The sequence below is a fragment of the Rattus norvegicus genome, chromosome 14 (genome assembly GCF_021556685.1).
Source record: "Rattus norvegicus strain SHRSP/BbbUtx chromosome 14, alternate assembly SHRSP_T2T, whole genome shotgun sequence".
In the NCBI taxonomy this organism is placed as follows: Eukaryota; Metazoa; Chordata; class Mammalia; order Rodentia; family Muridae; genus Rattus; species Rattus norvegicus.
This window is the reverse complement of record NC_141547.1, coordinates 63,950,525-63,974,016: the sequence shown is the minus strand read 5'-3', so window position 1 is coordinate 63,974,016 and position 23,492 is coordinate 63,950,525. Positions and strand designations below refer to the sequence as shown.

The 23,492-nt window shown below is 38.6% G+C and overlaps 1 protein-coding gene across 7 annotated transcripts in view; it reads right to left on the bottom strand.

Moving 5' to 3' along the window:
* Nucleotides 1-23,492, bottom strand: part of Ppargc1a (PPARG coactivator 1 alpha) — a 655,952-nt gene that overhangs the window by 24,657 nt on the left and 607,803 nt on the right. For all 7 annotated transcript variants that reach the window (XM_087584412.1, XM_087584411.1, NM_031347.1 and 4 more), the window contains 5 exon segments: nucleotides 17,095-17,289; nucleotides 14,833-14,955; nucleotides 13,760-13,964; nucleotides 9,807-9,852; nucleotides 9,624-9,697 (listed from right to left, as the gene is read on the bottom strand). In XM_087584412.1, the coding sequence (XP_087440538.1) occupies nucleotides 9,624-9,697; nucleotides 9,807-9,852; nucleotides 13,760-13,964; nucleotides 14,833-14,955; nucleotides 17,095-17,289 (643 nt within the window).

Genomic DNA, 23,492 nt, shown 5'->3' with positions numbered 1-23,492 from the left:
TCAGCTATATTTCTCTAACCTGACTTGCTCTGCCCACAGTTTCTTCCCCTGTGGTTCGGGGGAGGTCAACATTCAATTCTTTAATGCTCAATTCCTTTCTCATCCTTCCACTAATGGCTGGACTCTCAATTTCATGCCACAAGCCTAAATCAACAGTGCTAATGCCTCCCATAACCTCTGGCTCCTTTCCTGCGTGTTGATTTTTCTGGGGAATGTGTACATTTTAGTGTTGACAGTACAAGGTATATTCCATGCTCTCTCTTGAACTTAGCAGGTTTTGACAGATTTATGTGAGGACAGATGGCCATTACAGGCTGAAGGCTGACAAGAGGCAGTTCAGAGCATTGTTAAGACACTTGCACAAACTCTCAGCAGTACAGCTCCGTGCAGAATGTAATTCAGACTATAGCTTTTTTATTGCTGCCTATTTTCTTTTGTCAAAAGAGCCTGCTGTGCGGAGCAACAAATGGCTGCTATTACCCAGAATGTAATGGGTGTCAGACAAATCACGTAACACAAACAATCAAGAGTATGTAGGTCATATTTCAACAGAGCACAACCTTAGCAATATTTATGATTACTGCATTGAAATGTGCTCTATAATAAACAAGTACCTCTACATCACTCACACTCCCTCACACTTCTGCACAGCCGATCTGGGAGAAGTGGCACACACTCTACAAGTCATCGTTTTAAACAGCCCTTTTAGTTAAAGAAAAAGTCAGAGACAAGTTTTGTTTAGATTTGTTTTGTTTTGTTTTTCATTATGTGTCATGAAGTGATTTTCTTGAGAAGCTCTCTTTGGAGTGCGTTTGTTTCATTGGACGACTCCAATAAATACTGAAGCCTCTGAACAGTTTTTTGAGCACTAATAGCCACCTATATTTTTGCAGGACCTTATTCATTCTCATTCTCTCTCTCTCTCTCTCTCTCTCTCTCTCTCTCTCTCTCTCTCTCTCTTTCTTTCTTTCTCTCCCCCCCCCTTCTCCCTCTCTGTGTTTGTGTATCTGTGTGTACAGTTTATAATTTGTCTCAGAATCTTCTGCTAACTCTGAAGTTTTCTTCCAAGTTAATTTAGCAGGATTTTGCTTTGTCCGTATGACAATTTAGGATCTGAAGGAAAAATAGTGAGGGGTTCAGTTAGCTTAGAAGTTGACCAAGGAGGAAAGGTAGGTCAAAGACAAGCAGGCCTTGTCTTTCTCCTGTACCTAAGAGCTTCAGAACTTGGAGAGCATGTCAAGAAAGCGAAGAAATGGCTGATACAGTGGGATAGTAGCTACTGTTACAATAGGTGCTAAATTGTTTGATCCTGGTTCCTACAATGTCCTCTGCCCTTTGCACTGTTCCCAAGAGTAATTCATGCAACACGAAATTCCATCCACTAAAGTGTTAACACTTGGCACAGTAAGGACTCCTTTGCATTGTCCTGGTTCTGTCTGCCTGGCATCCATCCACACTGGTGAGGAATTCCCAGCCTGATGTCATGAATTGTTTTGCATATCATGCCTACTCATTAGGAAGTGTATTGACTTAGCAGACAATCAAGACTTTCCTACAAAATGCACCAAATGCCACAGTTTTCACTTGTAGAATTCCAAGTGGAAGTTATTATTGATTGACTCTTAATTACTATCCCACAGATCTGGTGCTGGGAACCTGGAATTTTTGTTATCTACTACAAAGCCCAAAGTTGATATGTGGTTGGAAGTTCCTTTGTTATCTTTGGCTAAAATAGGCAATGGGATGCTATCATTTCCAGAAAAGAAAACAGAAGAAGAAAGCATAAGCATTACGGACTCCTGGCTGAGATGAATGAGGCTGAAAATAGAGGAGAAAGGATAGCATTCCTGACAGGCAAGAGTTGCCAAACTCTACACTGGGCTCCAGAGAAAATTTGCTGGGTCTCCCTTCCATGGATTCTTCCTAAATAGGAATGGATTAGATACCCCTCCAATGTCAGTTTCTACTTTCCTTTTTAAATGTTACATTTATTGTTATTATTGTTGTTGTTGATGTTGTAATTAACTTATGGATGTGTGTGGTAGCACATGGCTTTGTGCATATAAGTACATGTGTATGTGCATCAATAGGTGTGTGTGTGTGTGTGTGTGTGTGTGTGTGTGTGTGTGTGTGTGTGTGTATGTGTGTATGCTTCCTATTATGGAGGTCAGAGAACAAGCCACAGAAGTTGGTTTGTTCCCTCTACCATGGGCAACAATTCAGATTGTCAAGCTTAGCAACAAGTGAATTAACCATTGATCCATCTCAGTGGTTCACTTCCCAATTTTCTAAAGCTGTTTTTGTCTTTTCCTGGAAAACTACTGGTTGCTGTTTAAAGTTTACGTTTGTCTCTTTTTCTCAAAGCACATCAAATGCAGAAGAAATACCTACCAGGAGGACAAGCTGCATGGACTTAACCAATGTTCCTTTTAGAAAAATAAAGATTCCTCTCTTAAATGAGAAATTTAAAATAGGAGAAATTAGAAATTAATTGGTTCATATGTACTTGTTTTAATCACAAGTTCACTAAAGTGCACTTTGAATGATTAGTTATTTCAACCAAGGGAAAATACTGAGTTAAAGATAAATGACATCATAAAATGCAGATGGAGGGCCCAGCCTCAAAATAGGACATCTACAACAGGACTGCTGGATCTCCCATCCATGGATTCTTCCTACATAGGAATGGATTATAAACCCTTCCAAAGTCAGTTTGTACATTCCTTTTTTTAAAAAAATTACATTTACTGTTGATATTGTTGCTTATTGTTGTTATTAATTTATGTATGTGTGTGATAGCACATGGGTGTGTGCATATGGGACCATCACAGAAGAAGGGGCACAAAGATTGTAAGAACCAGAAGACCAGGATGACTTTTTCAGGATAGTATCATCCAGATATGGCATGAATGAATCCACAAACTCAAAACAATATGGTTGTCTGCACAAGACCTGAATAGATTACACCAGTCACCATGGACAGTGGAGTTTCACAAGGTGCTATCTATAAAATCAGGCAGTGGATAGCTGCTGAGGAAAGTTGATCCAGTTGTTTTTGTTTCTTCTTCCTCTTCCTCTTCTTCTTCTTCCTCTTCTTCTTCTTCTTCTTCTTCTTCTTCTTCTTCTTCTTCTTCTTCTTCTTCTTCTTCTTCTTCTTTTTCTCCTTCCTCTTCTTCTTTTTCTCCTCCTCCTCCTTCTTTATTTTTCAAAGATGAAACCTGAAACCTAAGTGGTTAACTCTAAATAATAAACACTAATTGCACTGTGTGTGTGAGTGTGTGCCTAGTGTATCTCTGCCTGTACATGTTTGTGTGTGTGTGTGTGTGTGTGTGTGCATGTGTGTATAATATATGACAAAAAACAATTATAGAAAAAGAGAAAAATAATTTGAGATGGGTGGTTTTGGGAGGAGTTGAGATGGAAATAATGCAAATACATTGTACTCATTTATGAAATCCTCAGACAATATAATAACAAAGAAATTAACTGCACATCCACCCCACTTAAAACAACGTACTCAAAGATATGTGATCGGAAGGAAATGTGCGAAGAACCCAGTAGTCCAAGAGTGAAAAGACAGCTGATTATTTTGTTCTGTTCATCAGTTATAAAACAGCTCCATTGCTTTCCAATGCTTATAGTTGTAACCAAAACATGTATGCATATACATAAAATTGGGGACCAATTACTTCGGTTCCTAAGAAACCAGTTACATGCTACTTGAATAAGCATGTAGATCAAGCCTTCCTGTCTTGTGTTTCAAACCATCACCTGGTTAGGCTGACATTGCCTTGCCATTTCCAGTTCAGATATAAAATCCTGTTGGTAGTGTGTGAAAATCTCCATATGCAATAGATTTAAATGCCTTCTGCCACAAGAACATTCTCCTTTCTCTCATCTTGCTTTACTAACAACAGCTATTTTGAAATCAAATTAGTTTTTACACCTGTAAAAGAGAAGAGTTTTTCTTATCATCCACAATGAGCTAGCTTAGGACAATCACAAGGAAGTCAGAGCAGCTGGTAATACCTAATAAAACAAACTCCCTATCTCATCCCTCCTGCCTCCCAAAGATGCTACAGATGGGGCACCCACATTATTCTGGAGGTCTTAGAATTCTGTTGAGTCTTTACATTTCCACTTAAGTGTTTGAGGAAATTCGCTAAAAATTGTTTTTAGAGTAAAGTAAAGAAGTCACTAGGAGGGTGCACCCAGCAGTTTCATTACCTTCTCTGTCTCAACCAAACAGAATAAGCATGTAGATCAAAGATCAACATATCAACTGTACGGATGATGTTTCCACTCCATTCACCCCCTGCTGCACCTGTGGCAGACATCACTAATTGATCATGACATTCCCACTGAGTACAAATTTGGCCTTAGAAATCTTTCCCAACACAGTGCTTCTGGCAGCCAATACCAATCAATGGCACTTGGCAAGGGGAAAGAAAACTATTTAACATAACAGATGCCAAGTACTATCTTTAAAATTCAGAAAAGAAATCCACAGACAGAGCTGCTTTGAACTCAGAGTTCATCAGGAAGCTGCTGTCAACATGTAGCTGTTTCCTAGACAATGGAATGGGCAGAGAGTCAAAAAGATATTATGCTTCAACTGCCAGTAAAGAATCACTAGAATTGGTGGCTGCAGAATCTGAAAGTCCTGGTGCTTATACCTCCATTTTCTAAATCCTACACCTGTACCAAAAGCAGTATTTATCCAATGTTTACTAGAGTAGGAGGGGTTGAGTGTGCTCCATGAAGCAAAACAGGAAACGCCACATGTGAAATTACCAAAGTGGCCACAGCAGAGAGAACAGCAATGCTAGAGACAGACAAGACTTGAAAACTTGAGAAGCAAGTTGAGGTGACCTCACTAGAGATGCATATGAACACTACACTGGCTGGCATACTCAGTCTCAGCTAACACGCACAAAGACTCAGTCACCGATTTGAACTTGAGTTTGTCTAATATCAAAGCCAGGTTTTGCATAGCTTCACTAAGATATGCTGCCTTTTTAACTCTAATAGTGTGCTTTAATTTTTATCTCTACTGTTTAAACTCAAGTTGAATTACCTGCAGTTGCCATTATTATTGTAGGGCACACATGGTTAAGTACTATAAATATTGTATTTCTACTTATAATTTGTTACTTGGAGTCCGAAAGTAGTCTCATTTAGTACTTAGGAACATAACCTTAAAACTGCAGAATAACTAAGGACACAGAAGAGTCATGACAATCGAGAGGTAGAAAGGAAGAGGTGTGGGCTTCTTCTTTAATCTCTTGCTGGTTTCATCAATGATAAACTTACGTTGTCATCTGACCACCCCTTTGGCTCTGCCTCCTCGCTTCTCTCCCTCCATCCTCTTCCAAACAACACTGTAAATATTCCCCTTCTTGAAGACTCACCAAGTTAACTGAGTCTACTCAAAGTTTCCTTCCCATGGATCACTATGTTGTTCACTAGAGTAAGGGAGCTGCTGTGGTACTCATTCCTACCCCTGTCAGCCTTCAAAGATCTAAATCTTCTGTGCAAACACTTCCTTGAACTGGGAAGAGATGTCACAGGAGTTCTCTAATGACTCCTTGTCTCTTCTGTGGTTCCTAATGCCCAATGTTTGCCATTAAGCAGTACATTCTAGAGAAGATTACGAAGCGGTAATGATGGGCATCTCTCACTGAATAGGATTCCGTCCATACCCCAAATAGTGAATGCCGCTGTAAAATTCTTCCTTCCACCCAATCTCCTCCTTTATAAAGGACAAGACTTTATTCCCCACACCTTCCAGCTCTTTCGTGTGTCTTCTCATCTCAGTACTCTCTATTATGTAATGTAATCGTGCCTCACCTAACTTCCCTACATAGTTGCTGACATCTTGCATAGCAAACTAAGAACACCCTTTAGGTGCATCTTTTTTAAAGATGCCAAAATATTATGTGTAGATCAGCCGTTTTCCTTTTGTGCCACTTATCATGAACACTCTTTTCTCAATCATCTATTAAAAGACATCTCAAACTTTATAACAGTTACTTAACACTTCCTATGGTCCGATCCCATTCTCAGCACTAGACCTGGAATTATTTCTGTGCTTCAGACTGATTGTATTCTCACCAAGACTTCACATATTGCCAAGAATGAACAGAGAGAAAAACAACCCTGGGAAATAGGTTTCCATTGTACCAAATAATCTTTCAAGTACAAAGAATGAAGGATTTTAATTAATAATATGAGAGGGAAATCCCTGACATTATAGAAATAAATGTACTATATACAAGCATGTCTAGGGTTCATAAAATAATTTCTATCTGCCTTTCCATAGAGTGGACTAAAATCTAAAACTCGTAAGTAAATTATTTAAAACTAAAAATTCCCCAAGGTTGGGGAGTGCGACTTGATGGTACGGTGCTTGCCTAGTAAGTTCAAGGACTTTCCTTCCTTGCAAATGCCACAGAAATAAAAAATAGGCATTGGAGAGATGACTCAGTGATTAAGGGCAGAAGACTTGGGCTCTGTTCCTAGTACCCCACCTTGTGGCTCATAATTGATTGTAACTCCAGTCCCAGAGAACCAATTCTCTCTTCTAGCCTGTGCTAGCATTGCATGAATATACTGCACAGGCATACATGTAAACAAAACATCCATCAAATAAAAATACAGAAATAAATAAAATCTAAAACAAACCCACATAAATAAATAAAAGAAGAAAACAAAATAAGTGTTTTATAATATAATAGCTTTAATGGAATAAACACAAGTTCCGTGATGTGTTCATATTTATAAATTAGAAAGACACCTTTGCATGAAGACATTCAATATCGACCTGGATGTAATGATGCATGGATGTCCCCTTGGCACTAGTGGGGCTATAAATAGAAATATCATTTTGCAAATCAATGTAGCAATGCATGTATCAGACTATCCTCAGATATTTAAGTGCTTACTTTTGGCATTAACTCCTATTAAAAATCTATTTTGAGAAAAACAGATTTAAAAACTTACGGATAAAGATTTCCTCACACTGCTATTTCAAAATAGTCACATTATAAAGCAACCTAAATATGTAAAATTACACATTTGAGCGAAAAAATTCTATTTACCTACTCAAATGAATATTATACATTACTGCTATATCCTGATAATAGACTTTAAGGCATTACAAAAACCAGCTTGTATTAGGTGAAAAATTAGGCTTTAAAATTATATAAGGACTCACTGCCATACATAATGATAAGAAACACATGCATATATCTGTAGGAAACAAAGCTGTGGCTACTTTAATTTGAGAACGATGAAGAATTACTCGTTTGGCTTATATCTGTGACATTTCTAACTATTTTACTCATAATAAATATTTATTTAATGGAAAATCAGACATTAGTACATAATTAGGGAATCTCTATTACCCTTTCAGGAATAGAGAGACTAACTCATAAGTTCTGGACACTTGGAGTTAACAGATCCCTTTCAGCAGGAATTGTATACAATTGTGTATCTTCTCAAACCTGCTACTATCTGTCAGCCCAGTGACTGGCATTAGGTAAGATGATAAAGTTTTATATAAATGAATGGTATGCAAATATAAAAATTTGTTCCTACTGAAAGACACAATTAATGTAAATTTCTAAAACAGATACTATCAAATATGTGTGTTATTTCATAGAACTCATAATGCACAAAAATTTTCCCCAAAATTTCACTCAGACTATTATTCCTCAAAAAAATCATGAAGTGGAGAACTTTATGATATCACTAGTGTGATTCATGTAAGAAAATTTAATGAATTGCTGGTCAGCACACTGACACTCAATGCCACGCTTTCCGCCTCCTAACAAAATTGTGATCTTTGAACAGGTATTCACATGTGTCAAGCAAAAGTAAAATGAAGAATTGTGTTTCAACTTTTCCAACAAACTCACTGATTATTTGTCTTTGCTGGTAAAATAAGGTCTCTCATGCAGATATGTGCATGCCAATGATTTTGCTATTAATATATATATAAGTTATAATTAACTTAAGAGATCAAGAAAACAGCCTGAGAGATGGCTTATCAGCTACGAGCATGTATTGCTTCTCCAGAAGACCTGAGATCCATTCCCAGCACCCAGTTCTGGTAGCTCACAACCACCTGTACCTCCTGTTCTAATAGGATCTATTCTCTCTTCTGTACACCTTGGGCACTGCAGTCATGTGCACAAATCCACACTAATATGCACATAAGAGTATTTTCAAAAACTAAAAATAAAGTGTTATAAAAAGAAACAAAGTTGTGTATATGCTTACAAGTGAATGCACGCATGAATGTGTGTGTAAGCCTGTTTGTATATGTATGTGTATGTGCAATCTGCATACATACACTGTTTCTATGCCATGAAATTAACTACTCTATTGCCTGACCAAACCATGCAATCATGCAGTAGACCTTTGATAAGAAGGTAATTTAGCCAACTCAAGGTATGAAATTAAACTTTGCAACAATGACCGTGGTGCGTGTAGGCACCACAGTTCTGGTTGAAAGCATCTTGTCTAACTTACTCTTCCATAATCCTTATCAGCAATGGCCAGAGCCAAGAACTGTCTGGTTTAGACATCCTAAGACTCACTCTCTGGTGGATGTTAAGAGCCTGAACCTAAAGCACCATTTGCAGCCAACTCAGAAGTTGTATAGGAAACTTTAGATAGTCCAAGAGTTTGTCTTAACTCCTTTGACTTCATGGGACATGAGGACTAGACAGAAAAGTTCAAAGGTCTCAAAGGATGTCAAAGGATGAAGACAAAGGTTCTTGCTGGAAAATCTAAAATAACATTGTAGCTTGCTGAAAGGGCATATTTTCAATTTTCCCCTTTGCTGGAAAGATAAAAATACTATATTTATCTGTATATCATCTATCCAGCTACAACATATATATGTATGTATATGTGTGTACATATATATGTAGTAGCTGGATAGATGATATACAGATGTATATGATAGCATTATGCTGCTCCATGCGGCAAACAGTGAGAAAATCTTATACATAAAGTACTGATAATAAATCTGAATCCAAACAGTGCCTCTGTTCTCTGCCTTGGTGCCCTTTTACACATTATTTAATACCACTAACTCTTATTTTCTCATCTCAAAATTGAAAACAAAACAAAACCTACCCCTAGCCTCGTGAGGTCACTGTCAAATGGACTTAAACAATTTGGAAGTCAAGAACACTTACTGGGTGGGAAATTAAAGATGTTAATTAAGTTCAAAATACATTGCATAAAATTCTCAAGGAATTTATAAAAGATATTGTTAGATCAAATAATCAGAAATTGGAAAACAAGTTCAGTGTTCCTCCTCTTAATGTCTGGCTGTCTTAACCTAGAGTAGTGTTCTTTGAGACTCTGTGACAAAACTGTGTATGAGGAAGTCTGGACTCCTTATAGTAAGTACATGCTATCTCTTTAAAACGTTTTTCAATTCAAGGTTTCTTTTGTTTTTGGTTTTGAAGTAAGCAACTGAAGGCATGGGCAGGTATCTTCTTATCCAGTTCCACTTGTATTCACTTTCGGTTGATCCTTCCTAAAACACAGTCTAGCATTGAATATGTACTTCACAGAGAGACATTCTGACTGAAATAAAAGCTTACCTGCAGTTCCAGAGAGTTCCACACTTAAGGTTCGCTCAATAGTCTTGTTCTCAAATGGGGAACCCTTGGGGTCACTGGAAGATATGGCACATTTATAAAAACAAACTGAAATGGAGTTGCTGTAGCCAAATGTATTAGAACCCCCTTCCCTTTCTGAAAATGCTTGCATTTCTTAATACTTACTTTGGTGACTCTGGGGTCAGAGGAAGAGATAAAGTTGTTGGTTTGGCTAAAGGAAAAAAGAAGAAACTAATTATAAATTATTGAATCTTTTACAGATTGACTTTCTGCTATGCTTAAATAGAAAACAACCAGGCAACTGGAAGAATAAACTAAGGAAACCCCCGAATGTTGGCTGAAAGTCAGACTACAGTCCGTTATTCTAAAAACAAAACAACAACAACATTTGAATCAGTTCAATAGCATGAGAGAACACACACAAACACAGAATTCTCCAACAAATGCACTATCTTGTTAAGGACACAAAATTTGCATCATACCATGAAGGAGAAATATTGTTTTCTGTTTTTAATTTGGAATCAGTACACGGTTTGTTTAGACAAGGAAACAGCAGACTAACTACAAGGTGACAGATCGTTATGAATATTCAGTTGATTTCACTCCTAAAATGTATAGTTTTATATTTAGCTCTGAGAATAGGAAATTTCTATGAGATGACTAAGGCCCAAGCAATAACCATCCTAGTCACTGAAAATTAGTTGAGCGATGATGACAAATTGTGGCCATTGACCCAGATGGCTTAAATGGAGTTTGCATCCCCAATCTGATAGACAATGGCAGACATAATAGTTGTCAGTCAAATGATCAATAGATATTTTTCTAAAGCTTACTATTCCATTCCCTCCTTGAGTATCACCCTCCTTGAGTGTCACCCTATCTCACTCCCTTTGGTGTCTTTTCTCAACAAGAAATGCAGGAGTAAGAACCTTCCCATTCTAATATGTTAACGGCTGCTCCATATCAATCCTGTTCTTTGACTGGGAAGAATATAGATGATGAGAAATATATTATGCATATATATGCTTATCTATGGAGATGTATGCATGTAAGCTTTTGTCCTTTTTTTCATGTTAACTACTTTCGCAAAGTCAAGAGGTAGTTAAGTGTAATGAGGATCATGGAGTTGAAACAAAAAGGGTCCCTAGAATAGTTTCTTACTTTATGGTTGAATACTCTGAGACACAAAGATGCTAAATGATGCCTACAGGACCATAAAACTGATTCTTGCCAGATTTAGGCACTAGGATACTTCCTCCCTCCTATTATCAAAAGGAATTAAATTCAATGCACTTGAAAGTAAGTTAATCAACCCTAGTAATTAAGGTCCTTTGAAATGTAAAAATATTATTTATGTCCAAATTAGTCTGGAATAAGGTACTTTATGTGGAAAAATAGTATTTACATATTTAATTTGTGGATTAGGACTTAGTTTTTAAACAATTGAATAGTAAGTATATCATCTATCTGATGTGCATCCAGAAATATGAAGCTCACGCTGTCTTCTACAAATTAGGTACATTGATTAATTGGCTTTTACATATATACAGATAACTGAGCTGATTGTGCATTAATTTTTGAGTATGCCTAATTTAATCAGCCTTTCAAAAAGAATGAATTTATGAACAAATTTTACTCGCTTTCATGGTATTTCTCTAATAGCCAGGATAATTTACACAGGTTCTATAGAAAATGCTATTCAATAAGGAACAGCAAACCTGTAAATCACACAATAAGTGTACATTGAAAAGCAGAAATAGGGATGTTGAAAAAGCACGCTAAGATAAGTGCTCATATAAATGTTTCAAAAATCCAGATAGATAGGTAAAGGGAAGCCTAAGGCAACAGAGGGAAAGAACTAGCCACAGGGATGCTCAATGCCAGAAGAGCTAAGTTCCTGTGCAAAGGGTACAGTCCTGCAGCCACCCTCAGACTGGAACCCTGACTTGACATTGGATCACACAGACTATCTCATGAGGACCACGGAGTTCATCTACAGGGAATGTCACTGGTGCTATTTCAAGCACTGCCTGACCACAGGATGCTAGGACCCTCACATTATCCTTTGTGAAGATGCTATATTTGAATAGCATCTACATGTATGGGTGAGTGAATGAACGATACTCGGCACACACTATCAGCTAGGGAATTATCATGAGGAACTAAAAAGTGAATGACGCCACTGTATAATAATGAACAGACCAAAAGCCGAGTCAAATACACACCAACACAGGAAGAAAGTCACCTAACTACTCTCATCAAATGAGCTCTGCCTGTTCGTGTGATTTCTACTTTCTAACTTTGAATAACTTATCTTGGAGAGTAAGCACATATTGGTTATTAAGAGCATGCCAGGCTCATTTCTCCCAGGTTTCTAATAACTACAGCATTTCTTTTTTGTTTGAATCAGCAGGCTTTGTTCTGTGATGAGCCTTTTAGGACTTGGACTTACCACAGATTTTTACTTTTAAAAAAGAATCTGCATATAGCTGGTCTCCTTCAGAGAATCCATTTTCCAGAACCTATTCAATTGTTCAATGCCGTGGTTTGTAAAAGTTTACAGTAATATTTAATAGTAGGTGAACTTTAAGAAAAAAGAATATAAGACACACACACACACACAGAGAGAGAGAGAGAGAGAGAGAGAGAGAGAGAGAGAGAGAGAGAGAGAGAGAGAGTTTTAAACTACACGCTTATTGACCAGATTCCTGAGCATGGGATTTCAAAGAGCCTGAAACTCAATTCAGCACCAGGAAATGAATGGATGACAGGGAACTGGTCAGGAGGAACCCAATGAACTCTTCTCTCGATCACTGGATTAAGTTCAGTGGGCTCCTTTTCCTAGGCCTCCAACATCAACAATTCGTCTACCAAAACAAAACCAACACACAAGTGATGGAGAGTATGATCCAGGGGCCAATCCTTGCAGAGAAAGCTGTAAGGGCATTTGGTCCATTTAGTGACATTTAGTTCTCCAAAGTAACAGAGATGAACAGGATCAGGAAATTTGACACAAAATGACAGTCGGAGATGAATAGGAAATTTGACACATTCAGGAAGGAAAAAACAAACAAATAAACAAACATAACTAATGGAGAGTGAGTTGAAAATATTCAAGGAAATTCCTGAAAGTACTTTAAGGTAGGAAGGCAGAGGAATTACAAACCCCATGGAAAAAATCCTTATCAAAATCATCATCATCATCATTGTAATCATCATCATCATCGACAACAAGAACATCAACATCATCAAAAGCAGCAGCATACATCCATGAAATGATCATGCTTCAAACAAGACAGGAACTACTTACTACCCTGAAGCTGTAGCTTAGAGAACGGGAAACACAAGAGAGGCATGTTTATAGCACTACAGAGTATGTCTGCTTCTATGACATAATTCCAGGTAGCAAGCAGAAGCTGGCATGTTTTAAAGCAACAATTAACTTTCATCAAACTCTATGCTTCCTATTTAGAAGGGGAAGAGGTGAGAGAGGAAGCTGTGTCTGCCAAAAGAGATTTTCCCCAAATCACCGAATCTGCCTTGGAAGCCTCAGCCTCCTGGCTACATACGGGACTAATAAAGATCCGCCCAGATGTTTTGTTTAATCTACGTAATATTTTCTAAATATGAAAGGCGGAGTAAATCAGAAAGTTCTAAATTCTTCTATGCAAAGTAAAAATCTGTGAGCATAGCAGTTGATCTTAAAAAGTAAAACAAGGCACTTAGTCAGAGAGACTACATGATGCTATTTACTACTGCTCAAGGTAGATGGAGGAGATCTCCAGGGTCTCATTTTGTTCCATGACTGGAAAGGGAAAATCAAAGAGTCCCATAAAGAATTGGCCAACGATCGCACGTAACAGTCAGTGATCTCCCGCAATCCAGATGTGTATAAACCTCAAAGGTTTTTTTGTAATCTCTGCCGCCCCGCTTCACCCAGCTAACAGTGCAGGTGTATTCAGAGCATGTTCCTCATGCTGCTGCCCTTCAGCTGAATAGGATGCGATCAATCTGTGTCGGTGGAAGACCTTCACACCGGAAGTACAGGGTCCGTGTGCTCAAACCTCCCCCCTGCGTTCAGCGCCCCTGCTGGCTGCCCTGTTCCTGGCCTGGCTTACCTTGAGCATGTTGCGACTGCGGTTGTGTATGGGACTTCTTTTTGGAAGCACATTTGTCTCTGCTGCTGTTTCTGTTCTCTGTGGGTTTGGTGTGAGGAGGGTCATCGTTTGTGGTCAGATACTTGAGAAGCTCTGAGCAGGGACGTCTTTGTGGCTTTTGCTGTTGACAAATGCTCTTTGCTTTATTGCTCCATGAATTCTCGGTCTTAAAAAACAAGGCAGAGAGAAAGCTAAAATTAGTGAAGTGAACCTTATCAGAATGGATATAGGTTTTCTGAAGAGATGAGATTTTTTTTTTTTTTTGGTGAAGTACTCCGTCTAAGTGTACTGGATCTATGAGCTGTGAATAATTGTTTGCAGAACAAGGAAGAAAATTACATTTAAAATTCCTAAATGTCATTTATGCAGCTTTTTATTTCATTTCCCCTACATCCCGATGTTCCTACTCAGCAACATGTAACTAACAAGACCCTACAGCGCCTTTACTGTGAGGAAAGGAAAAAAAGAGCTGCTTTAAACCTTAATTTACCGCTGACTGCTGAAGCCCAGTATTCACAACTCTCTTAAGTACCCCTTAACGCTCCGCTTTCGCTCACAGCGAATGGCAAGACAAACATTGTTTAATACAGCCCGCTAACTGACTTATGTCACTGACAGCCTTTTCTGCAATTAATGGCAGAGAGGAATCTTTCTCAGTGAATCCAAAACAGTCTTTCTCAGGTTAAACAGCTGGCAGAACAGCCACCCTGCATCTTAAAGTCATCCATAGACCACAGCTACCAGCCTACCAGTAAATTGTGTTGTAGGGCAGACCACTTCATGTACTAATCAATTGGGAAAGGAATCACTCATTCCAGTAATCAGTAAAACAACACAGAGGGGAACTCATCCTAGTTTTTCTGTGCCCCAATACCATATTTGGAGACCCACTACTTCGTATCTGCTTCCCCTCTAGGGGCAGCTGCCAATCCTGGTTAAATTAAAACAGGAACTTTAGGTCTGATACACAGATTCATGCAACTCCCCCTGCCCCACCCCTTCTCTCCCCTGTATTGAAATGCTTGCATGCGCACCTTAACAATGGCAGGGTTTGTTCTGATCCTGTGGGTGTGGTTTGCATGGTTCTGAGTGCTAAGACCGCTGCATTCATTGTAGCTGAGCTGAGTGTTGGCTGGCGCCAGTAAGAGCTTCTTAAGCTAGACACATACCAGGAAAAGGGAAAGCAAGAAAAGTTATACATCTTCTAAGCTTTGAATTAGTAACTAAAACTTGAAAAGAATTAATTATGTTTCTTTTTTAACTATACCACACTTTACCACAAGAATGATAAAGGAAATAGTTTCATTTAAAAGAAACGATTTGAGGACTATGGTACTACCTAGGAAAATCGATTCTTTTCTCTTCTTTGAAACCTGACATCACAATCCTTAAAATTTAAATAATTTTTACATAGAATAATGACACCATCATTCCTAAGAAGATGTCCAAGCAATACCAGGCTGCCTGGCCCACCAAAGCCTTTAGGGGCAGAGATTAGAAACTAAGCCTTCTTCTCTAGGCTCATCAAGTTCACATGATAACCAATGACAACAGTGTCTTTATCATGTTTCATAACTAAATATATAAACTTATGGGATTAAAGAAATATGTGGATTAGGGCAGTGGCTATCACTGGAGTGAGAAAGGTAAGAAAGGGTTTGTAAGCAGAATGCTGTTCAACAGCCCAGATATAGGTTACAACAAGAGCTAAGTATTTCTTCTTCTGTTTGTGTCTTTGATTTTGGAGTCAGAGCCCCGGTATGCAGCCCAAACAAGACTCCAAATAGGCATGCTTCTCCCTCAGCTCCCTGAGCACCTGGATCAGAGGTATGCACTACAATGCCTGGCTTTACCACTTACTATTTTAGCACCCCAATTTCTTCATTGGTATGAGTCACTCTCAAGAGCCACCCTGCTCTGACATGCAGGATATCTTTGACCCAACTGAACAAACTGTACAGATGCGAATCCTCATTCAGGAATTAGTATACTAGACCATAGAGCCAGTGACACACGGAAGGCATGGGGAGCAAGAGACACGTGTAATGTTTTTCCTCAAGAGCAGACATCTTAGACTACAAAGAGGAAGCAAGCAGATCTCCATATGTTCATGTAGAGTTCCTTCAGACTTAACGATTTGAGAGAATCAACCTCCAAATAGCATGCCGGAGTGTTTTATTAATGTTAGAACAATGGCATTCAATAATTTACACAGCATTGCTCTTCCATGAGATTTATGGCAAATGACGAATGGCTATCATAGATGAGGAGACAAACTGTACTCAGAACTAATAAAATTCTGGTCAAGCATTTTGTTGAAAGTAAAAGTCACTTCTCATGGCCAACAAATTTACTCTCCATTGCCTACCACAGATTTAGTAACCTGGGCTGCAGAAGAGCTACTGTTTTTCCATCTTCATAAGAAATGTTGATTGAAAGGCGTAAGCTACAGCATAGTGCCTGACTTTGCAATTCTATTTTTAGAATCATATGTAAAGACAGGTAAACATTATTTTACAATCCATTAACAGCAAAAACATGGAAGGAAAAAAACTAAATATTTCACCATGTTGTACTGCCCAATAAATCATAGTTATCCCCATACCAAAAACAGTGTGTAACCACTAAAAAGTTCTGCATATGCTGAAACCATATAAATAAACAACAACAACAACAACAAAAACCAGACATGGCCGGTTGTATTTACATATTTGTGCATACATTTACAAACATATGCATATATGTATGCAACAATAATAATGGAAAAAGAGGCTATAAATTTGAGAATGGTGAGCATGGGGAGGTTAAGAGGGACATACTAGGAAGGGCTGGAGGAGTGGTAGAAAAATGAGGAGATTAATAAAATTCTATTTCAATTTAAAAAGCATAAAACTTTGACAAATCAAAAAAATCAATGACATATTCATCTTAAATTGAAAAAAAATTGAATCATTTTGATATAAGGTTTTAAAAATCACGGGCAAATGTTTAGCCTTTTCTTTCTAGACCTATACTGTAAGCTTTTACCATGAACTTTAATAATTCTAAGACATACAATCACATACAGAAAAATAGTGAAAAATTGTTTTAGTAAATAATTTTCATTATACCATGTAAGAAATATACATTTTTAATAGAGAATTACAAAATAGGCAAATCTAGGGAAGGTTGTGGATGTTTTTTCCCCACTTTGGTCAGAATTAACAATCGAAACCTGACTGTTCCTATACCATAGTCATGCATTGGGCAGCCAGAGGCAACTCTGACCACAGTTAAGCAGTAGGAAGGGTTCTTACTAGAGACGGCTCTTCTGCCTCCTGAGGGGGAGGGGTGCCGTCAGGCATGGAGGAAGGACTGGCCTCGTTGTCAGTGGTCACGTCTCCATCTGTCAGTGCATCAAATGAGGGCAATCCGTCTTCATCCACCGGGAGACTGTCCAGTGTCTCTGTGAGGACCGCTAGCAAGTTTGCCTCATTCTCTTCATCTATCTTCTGCAGAAGCAGAAAAAAATTACAGAAGACATGAGTGGGTTGACATGAGGAAGTAGACACCATGATTGATCAGCAGAGCCTGAACATGTCCTGTCAGGTGAGGAGTCTGTATGAGAAATCTTCAATGCCCAAGCACAACACAAAGGATGCATCTTCCTCAAACTTTTAACTCATGTTTAGTCTGAATTATATGATTACCAAATATATCTACTGATCTTGGAGCTGTCTGGTTTGGCAATCTGCTAGGTCAATTCTTAATACTGCTGCATAAACTTCTGTTGTAATATAGTCGTTCTTATATCGTATGTCTTCTGTTTCTAACTCAGGAAATCTTAAGCTTTGAGAGAATTTTAAGCATCATCTAATCTTCATATACAATTCCTAGATCTCCCACACAGTATGCCACTCCAAATATTTAGATAAATTTGTGCTTGAACACCATCAGAAATTTGAACAGTATATACTAAGGGAATCTACACACTTTTGTGATTTCAATTATAATCTCATCACTGTGCACTCTTGAACCATTTACTTCTCTCCTTGACATCTCTCCAAACTTAAGTCATAAATCTCTGCCTACTGGATCCTTCTACCATACTATAGCTCTCTTGTCTCCAAAACCCAAACTTTGGACCTTTCAGAGCAAAGCTGCTCTTTCTCTTAACTTCTTTAGCTTGACTCTCAATTCTTCAGGTTTGTGCTCTGTAATACCTGGGCTTCTTGCTATGAAGTTAGTTGCTAAGGGGAAACTTTCCTCTGCAATGTATCTTAACTAGACTCATCTTTTGTGCCAGAAGTATAACTCCAGCATGAGATGGTTTATAGTAGGTTTCTGCAATGCATTGTAACTTCTGCATGAACTCATTTTCACATATGCTCACACAAAGCTAATCCTCGAATTGTGTCTTCCATAGATGTTGGTGAATGCCTTAGTCTTTGGGGGATATTGTAAGGACTGAAGATAATAATGAGACTGAACTTTTCCCTCTACAGGAAAGTAAAACAGGCTATGAACAAATTATATGAGATAATATTAGGTTGGGGTATCTGTAAAAGAACTGGAATGTCTGTATCTGTTAATATTACAATGTGTTCTTGACTCTGCAAGTAATCAATCAGCCACAGTGGTGGGCACATGGAAGAGATAGTCAATGGCTAGTTGAATAAGTCATTGGTGGTATTTATTGGCACCCACAGAGAAGGTGTACATCACTTTCTTTCTTCCTCTTTTTCTCTCTTTCTTTCTTTTCTTTCTTTCTTTCTTTCTTTCTTTCTTTCTTTTAACAGTCTACATTGTTTGTCCAAGTTAACCTGTTTTCAAAGGCTCCTTTTTCCATTTTCCTTTTTCTTTTTTGTCAAATTCTATAAGCTATGACCTTCACAATATGGCTAAATTATCCCACATGATTCTATTACAAAATGCACCTAAGTTGCTGACATCTAATGAAGCTGGCGATGCCCACACTTCCTGTCTCACTAGCACTGAACTCTAGTTAATTGACCTGACAAAATTACAAGAATCACAGAAAAAGACAGCTAATCAGAAAATCAAATTGTATTACTAGAGAAATTAGGCAGAGCCTTATCACTTAGACATTCTATTTTCACAAGAAAAAAAATGTTTTCCCTTGTTACTGATCACTTTCTATCTGGAAGTCAAATGACAGACTTTGTTTTCTTTAGGTTCAAGAGGTGCAAAGAGCCATTTTATTCTCTGTGGGTATTAATATTTGCATGTGGCATGTCCCTACTGTCCCTGAATTTGAGACTATAGTCATGTACTTTGGGCACATTACAGTGTGACAAATGGATTGAATCTTAACTTCTAATGGAGAAATCCAACCAGAACTTCACAGTCCCTTTCAAAGGGCACATTAACTTCCATCAACTAAACATCCATCAAAATCCACAGTGCACGGTGACAACGAATAAACACAAGCCAACAGCCTTAGGTTCCCCAGCTCCTCTGTGTCTCCCCATACACTCCCGATAACCAAAACAGTAAAACATTTTCCTTTCTTCTGCCTTCTGTCATAATCTAGTATCCAAAAATTCTCATGACTTCATTTTGAGTATCCCTACATTCTAATTACCACCGCATGGCAAAAATCAAAAACAATTGCAAATCATAAACTTTTCTCCATAAAATTGTATTGAAATAAAATATTCTACCAATTCTTGTCAAAATAATGACATTTGCATTACTATAAGTGGCAGTATTTTCTAATAACATAATCTTCGGAGACATCTCAAGTGCACATGCAAAGTAGACATGGATGCACTTTCATTCAACTGAACACTTTTCGTGAACACCTATCTCATTTTCAAGATGGTTCAGTTTGCTGCATTCGGAAGAGAACTCAGGAAAAATTGTTAAGAATGTTTACAAATAAATGAATCATTTTGTTTACCCTGATTTAAAATTTGGGTTTGGCTTTCCAGTGGTCCTACAAAGCTGCTTTTTGCTTTCAATTACAGAATACAGTAGCAATAGCGACTCAGCTCTACCCCTCGTGTAAACAAACTCTGATAATTCCAGTCAAGTCTAAATGACAAAGAACACTTAAATTAACTAGTTTTTCGTGGATTTCTTTAATAAGCACGGGTGAATGTATACCCCATACAGTGGCAGAAATATCGGGGCTTGATAATGTCAGAATTAATTTACAAGATCTGATTAAACCACCAACTATTTTAATTCTCCTTTTTCCTGAAAGCACAATGGGAGGGGGGCTTGCAAAACGGAGGCGAACACAGAAAATGTGTGTTGCTGAGATGCTCACGTGGAGAAGGCTATGATCCAACCAGGACATGCCAGTAAGACCAGCCATTTTTAGACTGTGTCAACTAAGACTGCGCATTAAGTATGTGTACTGTCCCTGTGTGCTCCAAGACCATAATGGTTATGCTGAATTTTGGGAGAATGAATGTTATGATGCCAAACTTTTTTATTAATTATGAGAGCCTAATGATCTGCCTCTCTATCAAAGATAACAAATATTCTTACATGGAAAGTTGAGTGGATGCTGTCCCTCACTGTGGCAATTTCAATTAGGTATGTGTGAGTTTCACTAGTCACCGTTCCAGAGAAGCAATAGATGTGACAAAGAGGACTCTGTTAAACAATTAATGTCACTTTCCATTATTGCTCTGGTCCCAATTTACAGAGCAAATAAATCAAAGTCACCACAGATGAAGCATAGCAGCCTACGAGCACATGTCCGTTCACACGTAACAGAGGATGGCAGTGCATGAGTGAGTCTGGTGACATTGCAAGGTGACACAGCCTTGGCCTTTGCCCTGCTCTCCAGTTGCTCGAAATTACAATGTTATAAAACGGAGTATTTCTTGGCTCTAGCCAAAAGAGTAGCTCTCCATCTGTGGATGGAGACTTCTTTGGGGGTCGCATAGCAGATATCCTGTAGATTGGGTATTTACAGTTCCTAACAGTAGTAAATTTACTGTTATAAAGTAGCAAGGAAATATTTTTCTGGTTGGGGTCACCACAAGGCAAGGAACTGTACTAAATGGTCGCAGCATTGGGGAGGTTGAGAATCACTGGTCTAAAGGATTGAAAAGTAGAGAATGGAGAACAAGAGTCAATCAACACTAGTTGTGTGGAGATCACCATCTCCCATTGGATTCCTTGCAGCAAAAGAGACAGGAAAGCCTAGGTCAACTGGCGTCTCCATAGTTTCTCTGAAGCTATCAAGGGCATTTCTGGGCCGGGGTGGAAACGGGGGACAGAGGGCGGGGGGGGGGTTCAACCTTGGCTTTTTCTTCCACAGTACAATTCTGCTGCTACTTTTCTGACCTAAATAAAGGTCTGTGAGTCTGTAAAACTCCACTCTCCAAGGGCTCTCCAGGAAGAAAGGAGGCAGAGCAACAAAACCTCACTCCAGGTGTAAAGAATTTCCAGTGACAGATGATATACTGGCTTTTACACTGACAAGCCAAACTCTAGAATCTGCAACGATTCTTAGGCCATGCCTCATCATTAATAAATAATGGTTTTGAACAGTCAACAGAATGTGGAGACTCATCGCTGCTCTTTGAGACTCCAGTGTCCTGAAGTGACATGTGCATTGAGTGTGACATAATCCAAATGGCACAGCAGAAGAAGGTAGACCATGTTCCTCTGGGTCCGTAACAATCAGCTAAAGATTAAAATCCCAGACTCCAGGACTGAACTGGGATGGCTTGCTTTGCGCAAAGTAGCAAAAGGACCTTCCAACTGCTAAAGAAGGAAGACATGGTGGTTGGGCACACAGTGCATTCAGCTCATCCTGCCACATACCCTAGAGAGCAAATAAATCCACCCAATCAATGAGAAGATGAAGGACTCGGCTGCTAACAGACACCTGGAGGGAGAAACACAGAGGAAAACCGCATGTGGCATCCCAAAGGTTTCTAAATGCAGCCTATTATGGAAGGACCGTGCCCTGCTTATGATAGTAATTTTTTCTGCATCTTGTAGAATTGCAATTACACTCTGCATCCCCAGATTCTCACACTCGCTTGATCTCTGTTTGATAAAAATAGTTTAATAGCCATTTAATCACAGCTTCATTATCTTAGCTCTCTTAATGTGAATTAGGCCATGAGAATTCTGGCTTCCTCATTATTCAAATCATCAATAAGAAGGAAACTGGAGTGGGGGGGTCTTCTTATCACTCATTAATCAATTTCAGTTTCTTAGGAACTGTTGACTCAAAGATCAATCTGGGTGAGAGGTTACTTAACCTTCCAGTGTCTCTATTTTTTCTGTGCAACGTTTCAGGTATTCTGCCTCATTTCTGCTACAGAGCGCCTTTTTCTTCTTCTGAATTTATGATTAATAAGAGAAAAAGTATCAATGCAACTTGAGAATTCTTCAAGCTGGTTCTCAGAAGCATTTCCAGGGTACACACCCATCATCTTGATTACCCACATTTGAATTTCTTCCTATGTGCACAATCTACCACTGGCTTTCCACTCGGGGCCAGCTTCCCCCAAGTACCCAGCATGCCCTAGGCCTCTTCCTTGCCCTATCCTGCTGATTTGGAAACAGCTAATGAAGATGAAATTAACTTCTACTTTAAGTGAGGCCTAATTAGGAAGGGAAATCTGCTAGAGTAACATCTGGTAGTGTATTCCAACGCCAAATATAAATGACATTTTGGATTATCCACTATTTTGGATTATCATTCATTCCACTACATCCTACCAAGAGTTCAAATAAGTAAATAGAAAAGTGACTTTTACGGTAGATTTGAAAACTCAAACGAGGAATCCAATTGATTATAGGTACCCTCACCTGAATCTCTCTTCATGCACAAAGTTGATATGTGACTTCGTAGACAACAATAACAACAACCAATTCTGCGTGTATGAATTTTGGATTTGATGCATAACATTCCAGGGTTTGGAAGAAGCTTCATCCAAAGTAAAGAAAAATAAGATGTGTTGTTGTTGTTGTTGTTGTTGTTGTCGTCGTCGTGTACTGAAATGAAATTAAAAGACAGCAATCTAGACTAAGCCCCTCCCCTCACCCACACACACAGTTCCCTCTAGTCAGAGCAGACACTCCTTCTTGTTTTAGTGTTTGAGCTCCCAGAGGCCACTTGGTGGGAAGGAGAGTGAGGTGTGTTGACTGTCTTTAAACAACTCTTTTCCAGCCACTTTCTTCTTTCCCTGCCTGTACTGTCACAATCCACTGTGGAATTTCTTCCTTCTCCAAGCAGGGACATCAACAGCTGACCTCCCTCCTTTTTCAGACAATCAACAAGAAACAGGTAAGATCTCCACATAGCCAGCATAGGGGCGTCCTAGACCTTTCCCCATCATGTAATCAGAGTCCCTAAAATATCCTCCTCACGTCTGTTTTCATGTGGAATACAGAGCTTAGAACAAGGTAGTGACACATGAAAGCAAAGAAAAAAAGAAAGGACATTAAAAACCCCACAAGCATATGCAAGTAACAGACAGTAATTTCAAACAGACCTCCTTAGTTTACAGCATACATTATAAAATACTTCAGTGTGTTTTCATATTTTATAGAGACATCAAGGGTTTACTTATTGCCATTTATCCTTAGAGCCAACAACTTCTCCTGGGTGCTAAAGTACTAAAATTTAAGGGCCAAGGGAAAGAATACAAATTTTAAATTCATTATCTGGGTATGCATACAGACCATTAATATACATTTATAATAACCCCCTTAG